Source organism: Pleurodeles waltl, chromosome 11 (genome assembly GCF_031143425.1).
Source record: "Pleurodeles waltl isolate 20211129_DDA chromosome 11, aPleWal1.hap1.20221129, whole genome shotgun sequence".
NCBI classification, from domain to species: domain Eukaryota; kingdom Metazoa; phylum Chordata; class Amphibia; order Caudata; family Salamandridae; genus Pleurodeles; species Pleurodeles waltl.
The window spans coordinates 51,350,386-51,369,628 of NC_090450.1; the positions used below are offsets into that span (position 1 = coordinate 51,350,386).

The 19,243-nt window shown below is 38.2% G+C and overlaps 1 protein-coding gene across 2 annotated transcripts in view; it reads right to left on the minus strand.

Annotated features, from left to right (window-relative positions):
* The window catches only part of PLD1 (phospholipase D1), a 370,963-nt gene that overhangs the window by 72,607 nt on the left and 279,113 nt on the right, over positions 1-19,243 (minus strand). For both annotated transcript variants that reach the window (XM_069213037.1, XM_069213036.1), the window contains 3 exons: positions 15,910-16,038; positions 9,417-9,535; positions 3,693-3,806 (listed from right to left, as the gene is read on the minus strand). In XM_069213037.1, coding sequence (XP_069069138.1) covers positions 3,693-3,806; positions 9,417-9,535; positions 15,910-16,038 — 362 coding nt within the window. The remainder of the gene's footprint in view (positions 1-3,692; positions 3,807-9,416; positions 9,536-15,909; positions 16,039-19,243) is intronic.

Consider the following 19,243-nt stretch of genomic DNA (forward strand, 5'->3'; position numbering starts at 1 on the left):
ACCACAGCTTCCCGTTCTCACAGAGAGTACTGCAGAATTAATTTGAATGTGGAATTTGAATAAACAATGTACTACAGACATTGTATAATTTATAATGGCTGTGCATTTGATAGCTGTGACTGCTGTCTCAAAAAAAGGTACAGTATAAATTTTGTTCACGGAAATCTATAATGGAACAGAGAAAGATAATTTCAACAGGTATATTCAAATAACATTTCAGTGGGCTGCAAATATGGGAATTTTATATTTTAAAGATCACAAAACTCGCTACAATTTAATGGTGTCCTGTAAATGATACATTCACAAATTTTAACTCTGCCATACAGTTTCAATTTTTATTAGGTTTTTTTTACTCACGTTTCAAAAACTATTATGCTTTCACGTTTGCACTGATCAAAAATAATAAATAAACAAAGGAATCAATCTTTAATCTAAAATGTAATATATTTTCAGAACATTTGAGCCTACTAGTTGGCACCTAGTAAAACTAAGAGCAAGACCTAGCTTGAACTCCATCAGGCTCCACAGAGCATATATAAGCATATCCTTAGATGATGCCTAATGAAGGTATGATATTTTGTGAACGGCCTCCTTTCCTTTCAATTGTATACTATAGTGTCATCAAACGGGATTTCTTCAAGTAATTTATTACCAGAATGCCTTTGAGGTACCAGATGTGCTCTATAAATAGACATTAAATATTTCATTCATTCATGACAGAACCAATCTGTGATTAGCATGATCCCTAGGACATGTTATGCTCATAGAGTCCTTTGATTAACAAGGCTTGTGTTCAGGATGGCCTTTTGTTTTCTGCACCTGAACCTCCTGCAGTACTCTAAGACAGACCAGAAAAAGCCATTTAGTTACCTTCTCATGAAAGAAAAGTTTAAGGATCCCAGAACTGATGAGTTACATTCAGGTATGGGTCAAATGGTGCCTATAGTGTCATCTCATGGAGGCTGATGGCAAATCGATAGACAACTTCTTTGATGTAAAACAAACATATACCAAGTCATTATGGACTTACGTTGGAAAGCTAGTGTGGTAATTTGTTGGTGTTATTGCAGGCATGTATCATAAGAATAAACAAAAGGTCATTATGTTGCTACCTAAATGTGGCTACTACATGCTTGGAATAAACATTTAAAAAATAACCATCAGTTTTATAATTATTATTTCTGACGGAGAGAAGAATAAGTGACCATCTAACCAAACAGTCCGATCACACGCAAGTATAATTCATTTACACTTTTTATTACAATTATTTTACATTGCCACTTAAAGTCTATACCAAGTTCAAGAAAAAAAAGAGACAGAAAAGAAAGTGACATATAACTGGAAACCCGAAGTGCAGGCAAAATAAGCAGCTCCAACGTAATGTTAATAGTAATACTAATTAAAAATAAACACACACTGAACCACTTTTGTCAGTGAAGAGAAGGAAATATTTTGAGGCAGACGTGAACAATGTGCACTGGCTTTGTGCCTTCACTCAAAGTAAAAACAGTCAATGTGAAAAGTGGCTGGACGTTTAAATCATGGTTTGTGCTGTGACAAGCAGAAGTAAAATGTGAATAACACCTTAACAGACCAAAAGATGAAGTCTGCTGACTGGAAGCCACTCTATGTACATTATTCATGTTTTTTAAAAACTAGCCTTGTAAGACAATTAAAGCTGTCTTAGAGGTCAGATCTAAAAAAAAAACTTCTTATTGCTGTTCCAACTATTAAACTTCCAATATCAATATCTCTAGTGAAGCTGGTAATGAAATTGAAAAATATGTGAGTGCTGAATATGCCTTTTGTGGAGAAAATAATGCACACAAATCTCAAGCATTGGCATCAAATGGAACGTCCATGATAATGATTATCTCAGAAGTATTATTAAAATGTCTGGTGCTTTTGCAACTGAGCTTAGCAAGTTCTATGTTACTTATTTCGAAAAGGAGTCCTAATTGTACAATATACAGGAAAACCACTCTAAAATATTGTGTGGTTATAAAAGATTAAAATACTTCACTTAAAAATGTTTTCAGTATAAAAAAAAAATCCTGAGGTCTGAGATACTTCCGAAGCAGAAAAAAGAGCTGAGTCCAGTTGAGATTAGGTTACATGAATAAAAAGAAAAATAGAAGGTGGGTGAAATGCTTGAGTTAGGCTCTACCATTTTCCCAAGCGCTGCATTCCATTCCATTGTTTTTTGCCCACTAGCTACCACAGACAGGAATGTGCAATATGTAAATAGGTGTTGGTACTTCAGCTATAGGAACAGCCCAACTTTAAATGTCAGGTCCTCTCTCAACAGGCACACAAGAAATCTCAGATCAGATTGGGCCAATTTAGGATAGCACAATGGCGTACTACTGCAATCTTGCTTTCGAAACCAGCTTCACGTAGCATAATTTGCCAGATTAAATAGTTTTCTATTTTTTCAAAAGAGGACTTATAAAGTTACTAATGCAGCAAAATTGTCCTTTTTGACAGGTTTTATTAGTTTTGCTTAGTGTTAAATAAATATCTAATAGCAAATAAGCATTACTAAAGTTATTTTTACATTTGAAAAGAGAGCCGTCTATGTTTTGTTTTTCAAGTACATAGGCAAAGTTACTCAGTGCTTATGAATATTAATGAAGATACCACAATAGCAAACCACAGTTTTATTCTGCAGTAAAATACAAAAAGAAAACTTTGTAGTCTATGAAAGTCAATCATGCACCAATGATGAAAAAAATAACATTGCCTTACATTCGATTTAATTAAAATCAAGGATTGGCAGTGGCTCAGAGGTCTTCAAAGATGATGGAAACATGTTTATGGCGTTTAGAGTGTGCACAAAACCTTGATATAGTTTCATGCATGCATAAGTGTATCCAGACAGACAGCTGTGTGGTGGGGCAAGTTAATATTCCCTAAGAAGTACACACACCAATATTGTAACCAAACTAGCATTTGTTCTAGTGAAGTATGTTTTATTTTATTAAAGGAAACAAATACTTTAACATTCTGAGGGAATTGATATAATAATTTCCCCCTAAGTAAGGAATATTTACTGATCTAAAATGTCTAGACATTTTAAAGAATGCCTGTTTTTCTCTCTGTAGACAGGAAATGTGTGAAATATGTGAATAATGTGGGCTGATAGCTGAAGTGAAAAAAAGTCCAAGCCATAAATAAACTTCTGATGCAAGTAAGTATGAAATTCAAGTGCAAAGCCAAAATTGAAACCCAGCTAAAAAAAGCAAATTGGCATGAAGCAAATCCACTGAATGTAATTCCAACAGAGTATATAGTAAAAATAATGAGTTTCATAGGCAGACCACAAAAACAGGATAATGGTGTTTAATTTTCAGGAGGATAACTTATTTTGTAGCCAAACTACTCATTAAAGTAAATAAAGCAAGCTGACATTATCAACATAGAACTTTAGCCAGCAGAGAACATTTAATATACATTATTTAACAAATTCATTTTGGTGCATGTGAACTTGCAACTGACTAGAATAAAAAAAAGGCACACTGAACTGAGGCTTTTCACATGGTACCTCAATCTAAGCTTTTTACCTTTTGCAACAACCATTTTTGTTAAAGAAATATAACAAACTATTTTCACTCCACCAGGACTGCAACTGGAAGAGAATACAATAACACTAGTTCTGTATTGTTATATTTCATGCAGCAAAAATCACATACCTGGACTCTTGCATGACTGGCTCCCGGAACATGGTAATTCAATTCTTTAGCCGTTCTTTGTGTCTTTGGCAACAGGAATGGATATGAAAGAGATCTGTATTTAGGTTTCATGATCTAAAAGAAAACACAAACTTATAATCAAATACAAATATATACACTTTCAGAATTATGGTACTGTATTAACAGGCATTTAGGTACACTAGAAACATCATATATAAGCAGATAACAGTGAATGAAACGGTATGTCAATGTCACATTTTGGAAAGAGATCCATTTCAATGCCAACTGCTTTAATGCTTAAAAGGGAAGGAAACACATATTTGTTTTCCCACAGCGGCACACATATATTTTTGAGAGCCCAGAGCAATATACCGCAGCTTTGGAAGAAAAAGGAGGAAAACAACTGGAATTACACTGATATAACAAAATTTCTAGCAAGTAAAATGTGTATCATAAATGTCATAAAGTCTGTTAGGAAGAGCAGTATATCATTATTTATAATAATTTGAGCCCCAGTGTTGCGATAGCAGTGTGGGTGTTCTTCTGTAGCTAAACTTAATTCCCAGTTACAGATAAAGATGAAAGTCATACATTTAAAGAGCACAAGTGCCATGACAGGTTATATTGTAAAGGTTAACCTGTGATCAAGTGTCTCTTTCCGTGCGAGTACGTTTCAAGGAAATACAGAATTGTGGAATCCACATATTTCATTGCACCTGACCAGTATGCCACTGATTAAAAATATATCTATGCAAATACCCTTCCAACCCACCCCTCAATAACGGAATGATCATTATCAATCTTCTTGACTGATAAGGCAAAATGGTTTATTTTCTGTGAAATTCTTTAAGACCAATGTGGAATCCTCAAAGGGAAAACAATCGAGCTAAGTCTCAATGTTGGTTCTAGAACTTTGCACTGTCATGGCTATCTGCTACAATGATTTAGGCCTCAAGAAAAGCATCTGACTCTGCAGCATGAGGCCATGTGGGGACCTCAGAAAATTGGGGCATCGGCTATATGTTTATAACTCAACTCATACATGCATGTTGCTTTAGAAGGCCCCCTCATTTGGGAAGCTATTTACTTTTACTTCACTGTGAAAATCAAAACATTTTGCAGACTACGCATCTTACTAAAATCTAGGATTTAGCACTACTGATTAGTGATTTAGAATTGTTGCTCTTAATATTGAACTCAAGAAATCAAACCAACTGAAAAGCTCAAATAAATATTTTCAACCAACTTGACATTTCATTGTGGATTCAATCCTTTTACCTTCACATTGTGTACATAATTGTGTTTTAGTCATCATGTTTTAAATATTTACACTTGTGTCTGTTGATTATAGATGGTATTAAATACCCATGACGTATGTTACAACGATATTGCTAATCACCATGGAGTCCAATGTCCATATAGAGGAATGAGGCTGAAGGCTCAGTTTCTTTTAAGTTTATGGAACTCTGAGGTGACTTGTAATATCCTTATCATGTAAAGCAGGGAGTAAATTTTTGCTTATATTACATGGTCACACCATCAATTTCACCACAAACCACTTAAATCTTTGGTACATATCGTACATATCTTTTTCACATGAAAGAGAAAGCATGTCTGCAAACATGAAGAACAAAAATAGAACCTCCGGTGCAATATTTATTACATTGGAAAACGCTTAATGTGTTTCAAAGAAATATTAGAATCAGTTTAATACAAGTCATTTTTTAAGAACGGAGCAGTAACTCGGAATGTATAGAAACATGCAGAAATATTCTAACTTTTCTATAGTTACCTGAGTGCAAAAAATAAAAATGTTGCATAAATATATCCTTTCTGTGTGTCAATATACAGCAAAAAAAGACAGAACAGCACCGTTTTCTTTTGCTCCCTAAACACCTGCCTTCACGATGTTGCATGACCTGACCAGCCATTCCCCTCGGCAGCTGGCTTTGGCAGCAAGCATAGTAATGTCAGAACTCAACTGCAAAAAGTTACTACAGTTGAGTTCTGATGTCATTTTTTTTACAATAGGTGACTAGGTGTGTTCCACGTCAACAATCTTAAAGAAATTAGAGATGGGTTTTTATACAGGAATTGCAGAATCCCATGTAATATTTAACTATTGGTGAACGTTTAACATAATTTATTTATTTTTGTTTTACATTCTGATACACCAACTCAAAGTCACTCTTTGAATGGATATATTATAGTAATACAGTTTTGCTGACAGCAGCAGTGTCATTTGTCACCCGTAATCCTAAGGTTGATAGAGATGATGCAGCTGAAAGGTGATTAACAGAATCGACAAATTGTAAAGGCTCTAAAATCAGTGCACAGTTTAATGTGAAACCAAATAATTATTTTATTTTTGTTCCAGCTCTAGATGTCTTCTGTACTTTTTTCTACATGTTAGGAAGTTAGACATGCACTAAGAATTGTGCATTAACAACTAGAAAATGTAATTTCTCTTAATCAATCCCCCTAGTGAATGGTCTTGCTATAATATGCTTTATAAGGGTGAAAATAAGTCTTCTTGGAATTACCAGGGGAACACAACAAAGACAGCTGCTGGTAAACTAATTTCCACTTAAAGTAAACTCATTTAAAAATGTCACTGTTGTTAAGTTTAGTTCTTTCCAAGACCTGTAAATTAAAGTTGGTATACAGACATGGTGTGCAATTGTTAATTCAGTGTTTTGCTATGCTTTTAATAACACAATTCTGAAATAGGTTGCCAGGTCGATTTAAGAGTTCTTTCTTGAGATACCAAAACTCCATTTGACATTTATGCTACAATTAGAATATTGGGAATAGAGACTATCAGGTACTTATTTCCCAAACACTCCATAGTCCCTAAAATATTTTTGGAAATCAGGTCCAATTTATTCCCCAAATAGTTTTAGAATGGTACAAGTGCCTAATATAGTTTGAAATCTGAGAACTAATCTTAAAAGTTAGAACCAGTGGTAGAAATTGACTTCAAGTAGCCATCCATAAGGTGGTATTGTTTGATAAGATTAATAGGAGGAAGCTCAAACATAATTCGAATGAAGAAGCTCAGGTTTTCAATTACTTCGTGAGGCTATTCACTTGGGTAATGAGCAAATAAATACCATCCTGAACATCCATTACTATACCACATACAGCCTATGCTATTCATATTTATAAAAACGCAGAGTAGTAGAGGACATGGGTTTCTTCCATAATGCATTTTTAGCCCTTTGGCTAAGTTTGAGCTACACAAACACAATATACATACAACAAGATGTTCACGTCACCACACTTCCTTCCCATTGGGGATGAATTTAACATACCATCCTGGAAAGGAAGGGGAAAAAAATCATGTTAGGGCTTGCAATAGCAGGATTTTATGTTCGCTGTAAATTCTTGAGCTACAATAAAAGAGCTTCTTTCACAGCCCAAAATGTTTTTTTTTTTTTTTGTATCTTTGGTGTGCAGCGCCGGGTGAGGGTCAGCCCATCCTTTCATCGAACCAATAGTGTTTCTGCTCCCCATACGACCAAAAGGCCCAATGGAGGCCAGGAATAGATTAAGGAAATGTGGAGTGGTGGTCAGTCAATTTTGAAATATATTTCTGTAGAGAGGAGATTAGCTCCCCCATTTTGTCTTCCCCTGAGTGGCACATAGACTGACAGATACCTGGCAGTGGAGACTGAAGTGCAGAGGCAAGACAGACAAACATTGCACCCAAATCTGCTTTGCACTTTTTTTCTGATAGTCTGGTGGGCTGATACTTGAAGCCCCCCTGACCCAGCAACCCAGAAAGCGCCGATAGGTGAAAACCACCCCAATCTTCTCAACCTGTGGGACTAAATGCCAGCCAGACTATCAAAGAAAAAAAGTGTCAAAAGTTGTGGCGCACTGGGCCATCTTGGACTCAGGCACTAACCCAGAGTGCCAGACACTCTCTGCGAGCCAATAATTTAAAACCACTTCTAAAGACATTTCAATTTCCTGCCACTTGCCATGGTAAATGGCTGCTTCGTTCAGTTCTGGGTTAGTCTGTAGCCATGGAGCCCTACCAAACCACAACAGGCATTTCTGAATCCTAGACATCCAGGGGAATCTAAAATAGAATGGTTTGGGTCGACTCCTAGATATTCAATTTTTCTCTCACAGAAATGAGAAGATCATTCTCGATTGTAGCCAGTTTGACATAGTGGGATCCACAGCTGCCACACCACCCTGGACTCCGCTTGTGTCTAGTAAATGTCTGGCGTTGTCAGGATTCCTTTGGTGCTGCCAAAGCCTGGACCCAAGTATCGCAGCTACCCAAATAGCAATAATGAATGAATTTCTACAACAAAATTACTTTTTCAAGTGGCACTTTGGGGCCTTCTTTCCAGGTGATATGGCCACACACACATGTAGGGTACTGTTTTTTTAATCAGGAGAAGTGCAGAAATTCTTGGTGGTAGGATTCTGCCAATCCTCACATATTTGTGAACTTTCCCTTAAAAATCTTTCGGGAAAATCTGTGATTTAACTAGAGTTTTAAGTTAGCAGGGTATTGAGGGTAAGTAAACATAGCAGGATCTATGTAGGTCATGCTACCTTGGAGTTCCTTGAGTGGTTCATTTACAAAAATGCCTGGGTTTGTTAGGCCTCCATGGGTGCCAGGTGAGGCTGGGCCCAAATACTGCTGCTAACCACAGAGTCCGAAGGAGTGCATTTCAAAGGGAACAAATCTTGATGTTTCCCTGTTGCATAATGGGGCCTTTCCTTTCATGGACAATAGGCACAGCCACACAAGTACTGTTTGCATTTGGAGAGAAATAGGAACACAGAACAGTAGAACATTAGTTATTATCAAATGAATTGTTGGCGTCCAAATTTAAGCCAGTGTGCAGATACCAAAATTATTTTGCAAACTGCCTTCTGAATCATATGATAATATGGGTAACCCCAAAGTCAGAGTTGTACAAATGACCATTATTTGTGAATTCATTATCTTCTGCTCATTTCAAAACTACCTATTTTTCCTTCATACCCATTTTTCATTTCTTGTATTTTACATACTGGACAACCTTTGGGCCTTGATTTAAAATATTCAGTGCATAATGAGTTAATGACAATTGCGAGCTCCAGGGGGCGCCCTCAGCACAGCTCCTGGACGCAGTGAGTCCGGAGGAGGCCTCCTCCATGCTATTTGTGGAGGAGGGTGGGGGGCTCCTCCAGTTTCGTTACGCCACTGAGGAGAGTCCACCTTAAGGATCTATTTACATCACCACATTGTACACATATGAGAACTCAATGTGTTCTGTCATCCCACTTCAGAATGTAAAAGACTCAGTTCTGGGAATGTCAATACGTTAGGTAAATTACATATTTAAACAAGGTAGAAAATTTGTAGAACAACTTCAGGTATTTTTTTTTTTAAATATGAGATTACGAATTATTATGATTTGACACTGAGGATGGACGATCTGTGTTCTGATCACGTGTGTCAGTTTAGAGGGATGTTTACTTTTATTTTGGGGTTATGAGACTATAGTTTAATTGGATTTACCTTTCTTCATATGACGAACAAATTGCATGACACGTCAATTATTATTATACTGTGAACGGCTATATAAAAGTATTCAAACGTTTATAGCGCTATCACACATTCTTTTTTTCTTAGGGCCTGCAAAGCATTTGTTTACACAGCCCTGTGAATTAAAAAATAAATATCTGTCACTCAGCATTCCAGTTCTAAATTACCTTTGTGAAGTTCCAGCGCTGAATGAAGTGCCGGGCCACGTCACGTGCTGCTCTGCCGTGCACCACAGAAGCAATGTCATGCCAGGGCATTCTCGGAGTTTTGTACCTGTCAATGAAATCTGCATCACCATGTGGAAATGTGTTAGAATTATTCTTACAAGACTTTGCATGCAATGGTTTTCAACAAGCAAAAAATACATTTTCATAGAGTTATATACATGTTAAGATCCGTGACTTGTACATACAATATTTACACTCACATTTTACAAAGCAATTACGGTGGGAGACGGGAAATAATATCTGCATACACTTGGTGACACCCAGTGCTTAATTTGTGCTTGATGTTTCCGGTGCTGAGCACCAGCACTTATTTTTGAGGGCCAGCGTTTATTCTTCTGCCCCAGCACTTGCTGTGAGCAAAAGGCACATATGGGAAAGACGGAGGAGAAAAATAAAAAAGTGTCACAATGGGAGAAAGAAGACAGCTGCAGAGTAAGCTGGAGGGGCAGGGAGTGAGTGTAAATGGATTGAAGAGGCCCGAGATGGCTTAAGGATTACTCTGCCTCAGTATTCCGTGCTCCCACATTTAATTGCAGCAGCCACTTGTTTAAGAGGAGGGCTTTGGGCACCGGCATGTTTTTATTTACAAATTAAGCACAGGTGACACCATAAAAGCGTAGATGCTGACTGCCCGTAAATGCTCACACTGAAATGATTATGTAACAAATGTTCAACTTCGTTGCTGGTCTACTCCATCTGCCACGCACACTCATGAGACAAGTGATCAATGAGCTCAGCACACAAAAAAAGATTCAAGCAAAGGCCGACACCCATTAACTACTCTCAAAGAGAATGGTTAAAGAGAAACAAACTCATCATTGACAGCAATGTCCCTGTTGCATGCCTGGTGACTCCTCTCCTCACATCGTAGGAAGACATAATGCAGGCCATTTCAGGCTTAATAAAGCTGGTGTGTTCTGTATGATACTGCCTCGATGACACCGCAGTCATTTCACTGACATCCACCTTAGTGCTTTCAGACAACTGGCAACTTACACGTGCCTTTGGCACATCATGACACCACTTGTCTGTAGAACGCAGCAGTGTCACAAAGGCAGGCAGTGGATCACAGGGTCAAAAGAAGTCTAATGGGAGTGGAGGGTATGTGACTGCCCACACCATAAATTAACCTGTGCTCATGCTCTGGTAGCTTGGCACAAAGCAGTCAGGCTTAACTTAAGAGGCAATGTGTGAAGTATTTGTGCAGCACTTCAAACAGTACAATAGAGACAACACCACACATAAAGATACAACTTACTGTTTAGAAACACAAGAGCTTAATTTATAAACAAAACCGGACCAAAATGAAGACAACTCGGTAAGTAGAACTTGAGATATGAATTTTTAAAGAATAAACTGAAATGTAGCGCTTAGAAGCATAAAACACCAACTGGGGCTATCTGGTGGCGCTAGACTGGGTCAACTCAGAAAAGTCAGGCCGACTGTGATGGAGTGTGGGTCGGGTACAGGGACCAGCCTTGGTCCCCTGAAACAGTAAATTGGTTCGGAGTTGCGTCAAGTTTGCCAACAAGATCAGAGGAGCAAAGAAAGCGATGCATTGGCATTGATCCTGAAAATGCAGGGGATGCATCAGCTCCAAGCCGTGCAAAGTTAGGGTTGTGTCAGCAATAGAGGTGATGCGTTGTGCAGTTGGCAGTGCTGTGCCTTTGATCCTCACTGCAGTTCCGATGCAGCACCGGCAATGCATCAGCTTCGATGAAGATGCACCAGTTCCGAGCAGCGCAACAGCACTGATGCATGGATTTTGGACCAGAGCAGCAATTTGTACCAACTTCCATGTACCCAGGACTAGATTGGCTCCACTTGGCAAGGCAAGACTGACAAATGGCAGAGTCCAGGTGTCCAGGTGCTGTAGGGGATGAACTGGAAGTCATTTGTGACCCTGATACCTTATAAGAACAGGAGGCAAGCCAGCAAACCCTTGGAGTCATTTTGGTTCTGGGTTGGATTGATTCAGGTCCAGTCTTACTCACTACCAGGCAAGGAGGGCAGCAGCCAGCACAGCACAAGTGTAGGACAATGAGTCACAAGTAACTTTGGGTGGGTAATAACACCTGCCATTTAAAGCAACAGCAGAGCAAGAATCCAGCAGAGTGACAGTCCTTTCAGCAGAACAGCAGTCCTTTTTCCTGGCAAAGTCCTGAAGTGTGCTGAGTCGGTGGTGTCTGAGGTCCAAAATATCGAGGTCACCATTCTAAACATCTTTGATGACATAAAAACATCACTAAACCAAAACAAATCCTACTGCCTAATACTTATAGATTTATCAGCAGCGTTCGACACGGTCAGCTACAAACATCTCAGGGAAATTTCTGAGCGCAGACAGGCCTATCAGGAGCCATCCTGAACTGGTTCACCTCCTTCTTGCAGAACCAGCAACAAAGAGTCAAAACAGGCACTACCCTATTGGATGCAGTTGATCGGGTCGGCTCTCATAGTTGTACAATTTTGCCAACACACTTAAATCTATACACGGAACCACTCACTGAAATCCTTATACAATCAAAAATCACATACCACATGAAAGCTGATGATACTCAGCTCACATCACTCTTTCCTCTCAACAGGATATCGAGACTCTGGATGACACACTCAGGATAACAGAAGACTGGCTGGCACACAACCATCTAAAATTAAATCAGTTAAAAATCAAATTAATTATTTTCACCCCACCCCTTAGGTCACAACAACCACAACCGTACTCTCTCAACATCAAACCGCTAAACTGCACTCTAACCATCTTCAACTCCATATAATCACTAGGCATCACACTAGACTCAAATCTAAACATGCAAGCTCATGTACAAGCTGAAACCACAAGTGCTAACCTACATCTGCACCTTTTAAGAAAACGAAAGCCCTTCATACCGTTAAGAGACCTCAAAAGAGAAGTGCAATCTCTAGTGCTTTCGAGACTGGACTATGGGAATGCCACACTCATAGGTCTACCTAAAGTCAGCCTAGCCCCAATGAAAGCTACAATAAATGCAGCAGCAAGAATTTTAGCAGACACACGTCATTATGATCACATTTCCCCATCACTCAGAGCACTCATCTGTCTCCCAGTTGAATCAAAGATCCACCTGAAAGTTGCATGCATAACACTCAAAGCTCTACACAAATTTGGTCCTAACTACTTGTGATTACTTTTACTCTTGACAGGCCACATGATTATCTCATCGCTCAGGCCAAAATATCACAAATACTTGAAGGTGTCCCTAACTGAAATCTGTTACACCAAAGTGGTTCCCTTTGTCCACCCATCTGGAGCTTTCAAAGATTATGGCTTCTCTCTGCTAAAGCCAAGCAGACAGAATTCCTACATTAACAGTAAACATATGTATCTGCAATGTTATTGTTTGAATGTGATACTAGTTGACTATCTTATTACAAACCTTACTGCAAACATGTATTTCTATACAGAAAGTGACTGTGCATGACCTTATATCATTCCAAGACATATCACACATGTATTCATCTGCAAGCACATGTCGGATGTGTAGGCCATTTACATATGATGATCATAGAAGTTCAGATCCTACATTTCCAAACATAATAAGCATGTACAAATGTCTGCAGAGGTTATTAATAATTAAAAACATTAAAATTGTAATATTCTGCAAAGTAAGGAGCAATGGCTTTTTGGTCACATATTTCTATCAAGAACTGTTTTAAATGTACAAACAGACTGACCAATTCCTAATGAGTTGATGTTGTTGAGCAAGTTACTTACCTTTGGTAATGCCTTATCTGGTAGAGACAGGATCTAGCCGCAGAATCCTTACCTTAGAATTCTTCCTAGGTGCCAGACTGGATCCAGAAGTTTTTCAGCAGTACCTCTGTACATAAAGCCCCCCTATATGAAAACATTTCCAGATCCAGTCTGGCACCTTGGGAGAATCTTAAGGTAAGGAATCTACAGCTAGATGCCTCTATCAGATACTGGGATTAGTAACAAATCATGTCGTTAAATCAAGAAACTATAGGTTCATCTTTCCAATCTCTTGAGGCAAACTCGGATATTCAATTTCATTTTTCTCTGAAAAATACCTGGGTTTAATTATTGAAATATTAGAACTATGAAAACATTTTTATCATCAATGAATCTTTTGAGTTCTAGAAAAGTAGATACATTTGCTTTGGAATTTGAAAATTTAGAAAAGATTGACTGCCACATGCTACATATAATACCCTTTAAAAAATCTTAACTGCATGGTAAAAAGCTATCACTTTTGTAAACCATTTTAACAAAGATTCTGTATTGGTCAGAGACTAAATTAAAGCAGGAATTAATATGTACTTTGTCTTTTGAAGTCAATACAATATTAAGGCAACCAACAACACTTGCTTTTCAAAATGGCAAGAGAAAATTCAATGGATGGTGTTGGATTTGTGTAATATTTTAACATGATACTTCCTTCCATCCATTTTTTTATTGAAATGGCAAGGAACACTGGAGAGTTCATAGACAATTTGGAAAATGTGTGTGTAACTCATAGGACCCAGCTTTTAGTGTGTATTTATTTTGAATTTCTTTAAGGTGCTGCTAACCATTCTCTGGTAGCCTTAGAATACTTTTTGGGCAAGGTGCATACAAAGATACAAAGACTAGCAAGAAGCAGAACAGTATCTTACAAGCATGGTGTCATAGGTTGTTTCATATCTGACAACTATCACTATGTCTAACCCAAGAAGATGAAAAATACTCAAATAAAAGAGTTCTGAAAGCAGGGGTGAGCATCACATGCATGATATCTAGTCTGGACTTTGAAGATAGCTGAAGACAAGTGGATTTTCAACTAGGGTTAAAAAGGCTTTATGAATGTTCTTAGTTTAGTAAAATAATGTCCCTGTCTCAGATGTCAGGGCAGGGAATTCCACGAATAACTTGAATTGCCTGACCAAGTTTATCTATTCATGCAGAAAGTCAACAATTGTCTATTGGTAAAATTGAGATATCTGGTTGGTAGGTGAAGGACTAGCAACTGTGTAATGTACCTTAGTGCCCAATCATGGACTGCGTTAATTACCACGTAAAAGTTTTGATGGTATTTTTCTTTTCCTAGAGGTCAATGTACGGATTTTGATTACCGAAGGATACAGAAATTAGAACAGTTTGGAGTTTTGAGAGCAAAAAATTCAGAATCCTGTTTATAGGCTGTTATAGTAACCAAAAGAAATATAACTGTGGCAAGAACATGGGATATTTTTTTAGAGCATTTGAGCAGAACAAGAACTATTGTGAGCAGAGTTTCTCCAATGATGTCATTCATCATATCTTCCACACCACTATATAAAAAAAGATGTAATGCGGTTCTGTAGGCTACATATATTTGAGGGGAAGGGATAAGTGATAGATCACTTCCAAAAGATACTACTAAATGGCAAACTTTGCCCACAGGTAATTGAAGCACAGTTCAGTTCAAAACATAAAGGGAGTAGAGGTGACATGGCTCAGGCTGAGCTACTTATCTTTCATCCAAAGGTGAATCTGTAAAGGCCAATGAGACCTAACGTGGAGACTGACAAATGTATTATTAAGCTTAAGGTGTAAATGTGTTTCATTCTCATCCTTGTGGTAGCCTATCTTAATGGAGTCTGAGACTTCACTGAGGTTGGTATGTAAATGATGTATAGCACAAGTGAAAATGGAGACCCCTCGGGAGAGCCCTCGGAAACACAGCATTTGATATTAGTTATTCTGGATCGGAATAGGACTTTGAATTGCTGGGAAATGTTTTGTAGAAATGATGGATGTGAAGAATATTGGAAGACTAAGAACTTTTAAATTTTTCACAAGTGTAGGACAATGAGTCACAAGTAACTTTGGGTGGGTAATAACACCTGCCATTTAAAGCAACAAAGGTCAATGTGTCTGCATTGCAGCCTGGTTAACTAGAGGGACAAGAGATACAATCCCACTACCTATGACACTTTGTAGATGAGACCTGTATGCATGGGCAGTGCATTCGGTGGTGCATGCAACTACTGTCTACACCATCTAATGTCTCCATTTTACTAAATCCAAGTGAAAGTTGTCAAGTTGTGGGAGCATTCACTTTGTGAATGGGTACCACCTGCCATCAGCAGGTACTACTATTCTATGGTTTGAAACTGAAAATCATCAATTATCAAAAGCATTTGAGAATTCCCTTGTGAATTGGTATAGAGAGAACACCCCTTGACTAAACTTTTGAATTCACAAGGGATGACAGTGATTGCATTGTGACTTGTAAAATCCATTATGAAACTCAATGTTCTTTTGTACAATATCAATTACGCCTTGCACTTGAAAAGACTTCTGCACTAATCTTGTGGATGCAAAGACCTTTGTGCATGAACAGCATCATGTCTCAATAATGAGCTTTATTTCTCTGCAAGAAACTGTCTCTCAGATAATAAATGTCCTTACCATCAAAAGGTTTGTCCAACTGAATCCAGTCTTTGTAGACAAAATTGCAATAGTCCTTGCCATGCCAAAAACGGGTTTCCCCTAACAGCTCTCCAACACCAGTCTGCAGGCTGCGAATAGATCCCCTATCTTCAAACAGGTACAAGAATGACATAAAACAGGTTAGGAGAAATAGTTAAATATTATAACTGAAGATGCACTGCTTCTATTTACTTTTGATAATACATAAGGGGACAGAAGGTATCATTGAGGCAATAAAAGAAGAACCATTGGTGATACAAGTGATGCAATATCTACCATAGACCCCCTCTCCATAGTTTACAGAATTAGGTTTATTTGAAGTCATGGAGCAGTATGAAGAGTCTTTAGATTTCTATTAGAAAACCTCAATTTACAAGTGCATCAACAAAGTCCAATCCTTTTGACAGTCTATAAAGCATAGCTTAAATAATTTGCATGTGATTTTACGAAGTTGGTAAACAAAGTAACAAGGTCTTTAGAAGTTGCTGTCATAGAAAATAAGTCAAAACCGATTGTGACTTAAGGCGTCCTTACAAGGCTGGCGGGCTGACCTCCGGTCCATCAGCCTCAAGGGGAAGGGACTGCCACGGAGCTGGTGGTCTCACCCCCTCCCCGGCCCTATTACAATGTTTCCACTGTGCTGAAAGGCAGAAACCTCTGAATTAGGTTTCCGTTGGTCAGCCCAGTGGAAACAGTATAGCAGCATTAGCCTCAGCTCCTCAGGGAGCAGAGGTCAATGCCGTCGCACAAAGACGGCCCCAGCACCCTTGGAATGCGCACTGTCTGCTGTAGTAGACAGTGCGCATTCCAGGGTGCTGGGCAGGGCCCCCCCTGTGGCTCCCAGCACTTCCTTTCCGCTAGCCTTTTCAAGGCAGCGACCCCACCATGAAAAGGCTAGTGGAAAGGGGCCTCGTGACCAGCATGGTGGTGCTGAACTCAGCACCACCAGGGCTGACCATGACTCCAACTGCTGCCACTCCACCGGGATCCATGATCTGGGCGGTGGTCCCCTTGTGGTCTGACCGACAAAGTTGTAATCTGGCAGTCGGACCACCAGGAGTGCTGTGGTCAGACTGCCACTGCAGCTTTCATAATGAGGGCCTAAATCTCGAAACCCTAATTGATGATCCTGGAACAAGACAAAGGGCAGAACACTTTAGCTGTTAATAATGCTCCGTACTTCTTGATTGAGACATCTACATGCCTGAAGGGGTTCACTTTCTTTGAGAAAGTGAAAAGGACAGCCAGCAATCTACTGATGTGTATGGTGTATGGTGCTGTAGGATAAGACACATCAAATTTTGAATGTAGGGAAGAAACTGCAAATATGACCAAGATGGTGGATCCAAAAAAGGCCATTTTGGACTCATGGAATTGAGATGTAATCAAATCCAGTGATGAGTCCACCAATGTGTTAAATATCTGATATGTTAGGGAGTATTAAGAGTGTGGAAACAAGAGTCACTAAAACCCTGGAGTTGGATGTGTGGCACTAAATTCAACTGAAATACATTATATTGGTCTCCTAGTAGTTTTGTGTGAAAAAAAAAAAAATAGTTACTTCTATAATAATGAATACAAAATGAAGAATGAAAAAATTTATATTTTCTACATTTGTAGATAAAGAAATATTGCTTTAGAAAAAAAAACTAATTACAAATAAGGTTAAGTAGCGGTGAGGTATAAGTTGGTTTGAGAGTTAAGGTTACAAAGATCAAGATTAGGGCAAACGTGAGGGTCAGAATTAAGGTGGATGTCATATTGTTTTAATTATATGTGCAGTCTCTTAAAGGAAATACATAACAAAGTCCCTTTAGAGAAGTACAACTTTTAATGGGCACACTAAAAAGGATTTCACGTTTGTCAATTCACTGGTGGAGATCTAAATCTGAAAACTTAGATAAAGGGCTTGTTTATCAGTAGAATAGAAACAACAAAATGTAAGCACATGCTTTTCATATTGTATGTACATTATATAGCAAATGCATGTTATATATCAAATAACTGTAAGTAGATACATGGACCAAAGAGGAAGTGATAGGCTCCCTACAGAAAGAAGATCATGCATCAAAATCTTAAGAGTCTGGATATAGTTTCAGCAAACTGAAGTATCAAGTCAGCTAAAGTAATCCTGAAATTCTCAAACTGAAACTCAGATAACTAGTTGACAGGGAATGTAAAAGAAAATAAAGTATCTGTAAAAAGCAATGAAACTGGAATATCATAATTAAATCAAAACTATGCAAAAATCATACAAAATCATAAAGGTCATGATAAGAAAAGTGGGGACAGCTTGAAAAAAACTCTGCAGTGAACTGAAATGTAAAAAAGAAATTATTTTGCTATTTTATACCGGTTAATCCTTTCCCATAATTGTGGTGACATGTCCTCATTTTAAATCTTAATAGGCAAGGGTCGAATGATACCATGAGTTCAAATAAATCAGCAATACAAATACTCCAAAATGTACGCTTTCTAAGACTGAACCGAAGGAAAAAAACTTGAAAACTGCCTCCTTGTACATACTGGATCAATGTATCTATATTTAAAATGTTACTGAATATTAGGAAGGAGTACAGCTGGTTACAGCAAGGGGTCTCCATATTAGGTCCCTTTAACACCTTTTTACATTGTTTGGATAAAAATAATTCTTGGTTGGAATTGGAAGCAGCATGTTTAAACACATTTCCTCTAGACATTACTTTAATGGTTCATATACTTCAAGTTACAAAAAAACACACTGGACACCATGACTGGACACTGTGACTATAACTACGACCACACACAATTATAGATGGGGCATCAAACAACTTCTAATATACAGAACAAGTCACGAAACACCACTGAACTCACTGTGACCACATAAAAAAACACCCAAAATCTATGACATCAACTTCCTTGACTCACCATCATTACAATGAGTGAGCTCTTTTTCAGATATGCTCAACTGATAGCACATCTTCATATGGAAATTTAAGCCATGGAGTGCATTCGCCTGCCTGATGTAAGAGATTTCATAGCCTGTAGAAAGTGTAAATGTTTTTTAACATATAGCATACGTCAATAATGTCTCTTTGTTAAAGCAAATACCTGCAAATAACTAGCAGATTAGGCTACAATCCTGTACAATCTCAGGTCCTATTACATTTATTGTGTATTGCCTGCAATATGATTCATACCTTCCCTTTACAAATAGTCAGTGCAGCAATTTGCTTGTTTTTGCAAGTTTGATCCTAGTTACTTTCACCCTATGAGTATGCCATCAGATCCCAGAGAGATGACAATCAATGACTCATCTACTTCTACCCATTCC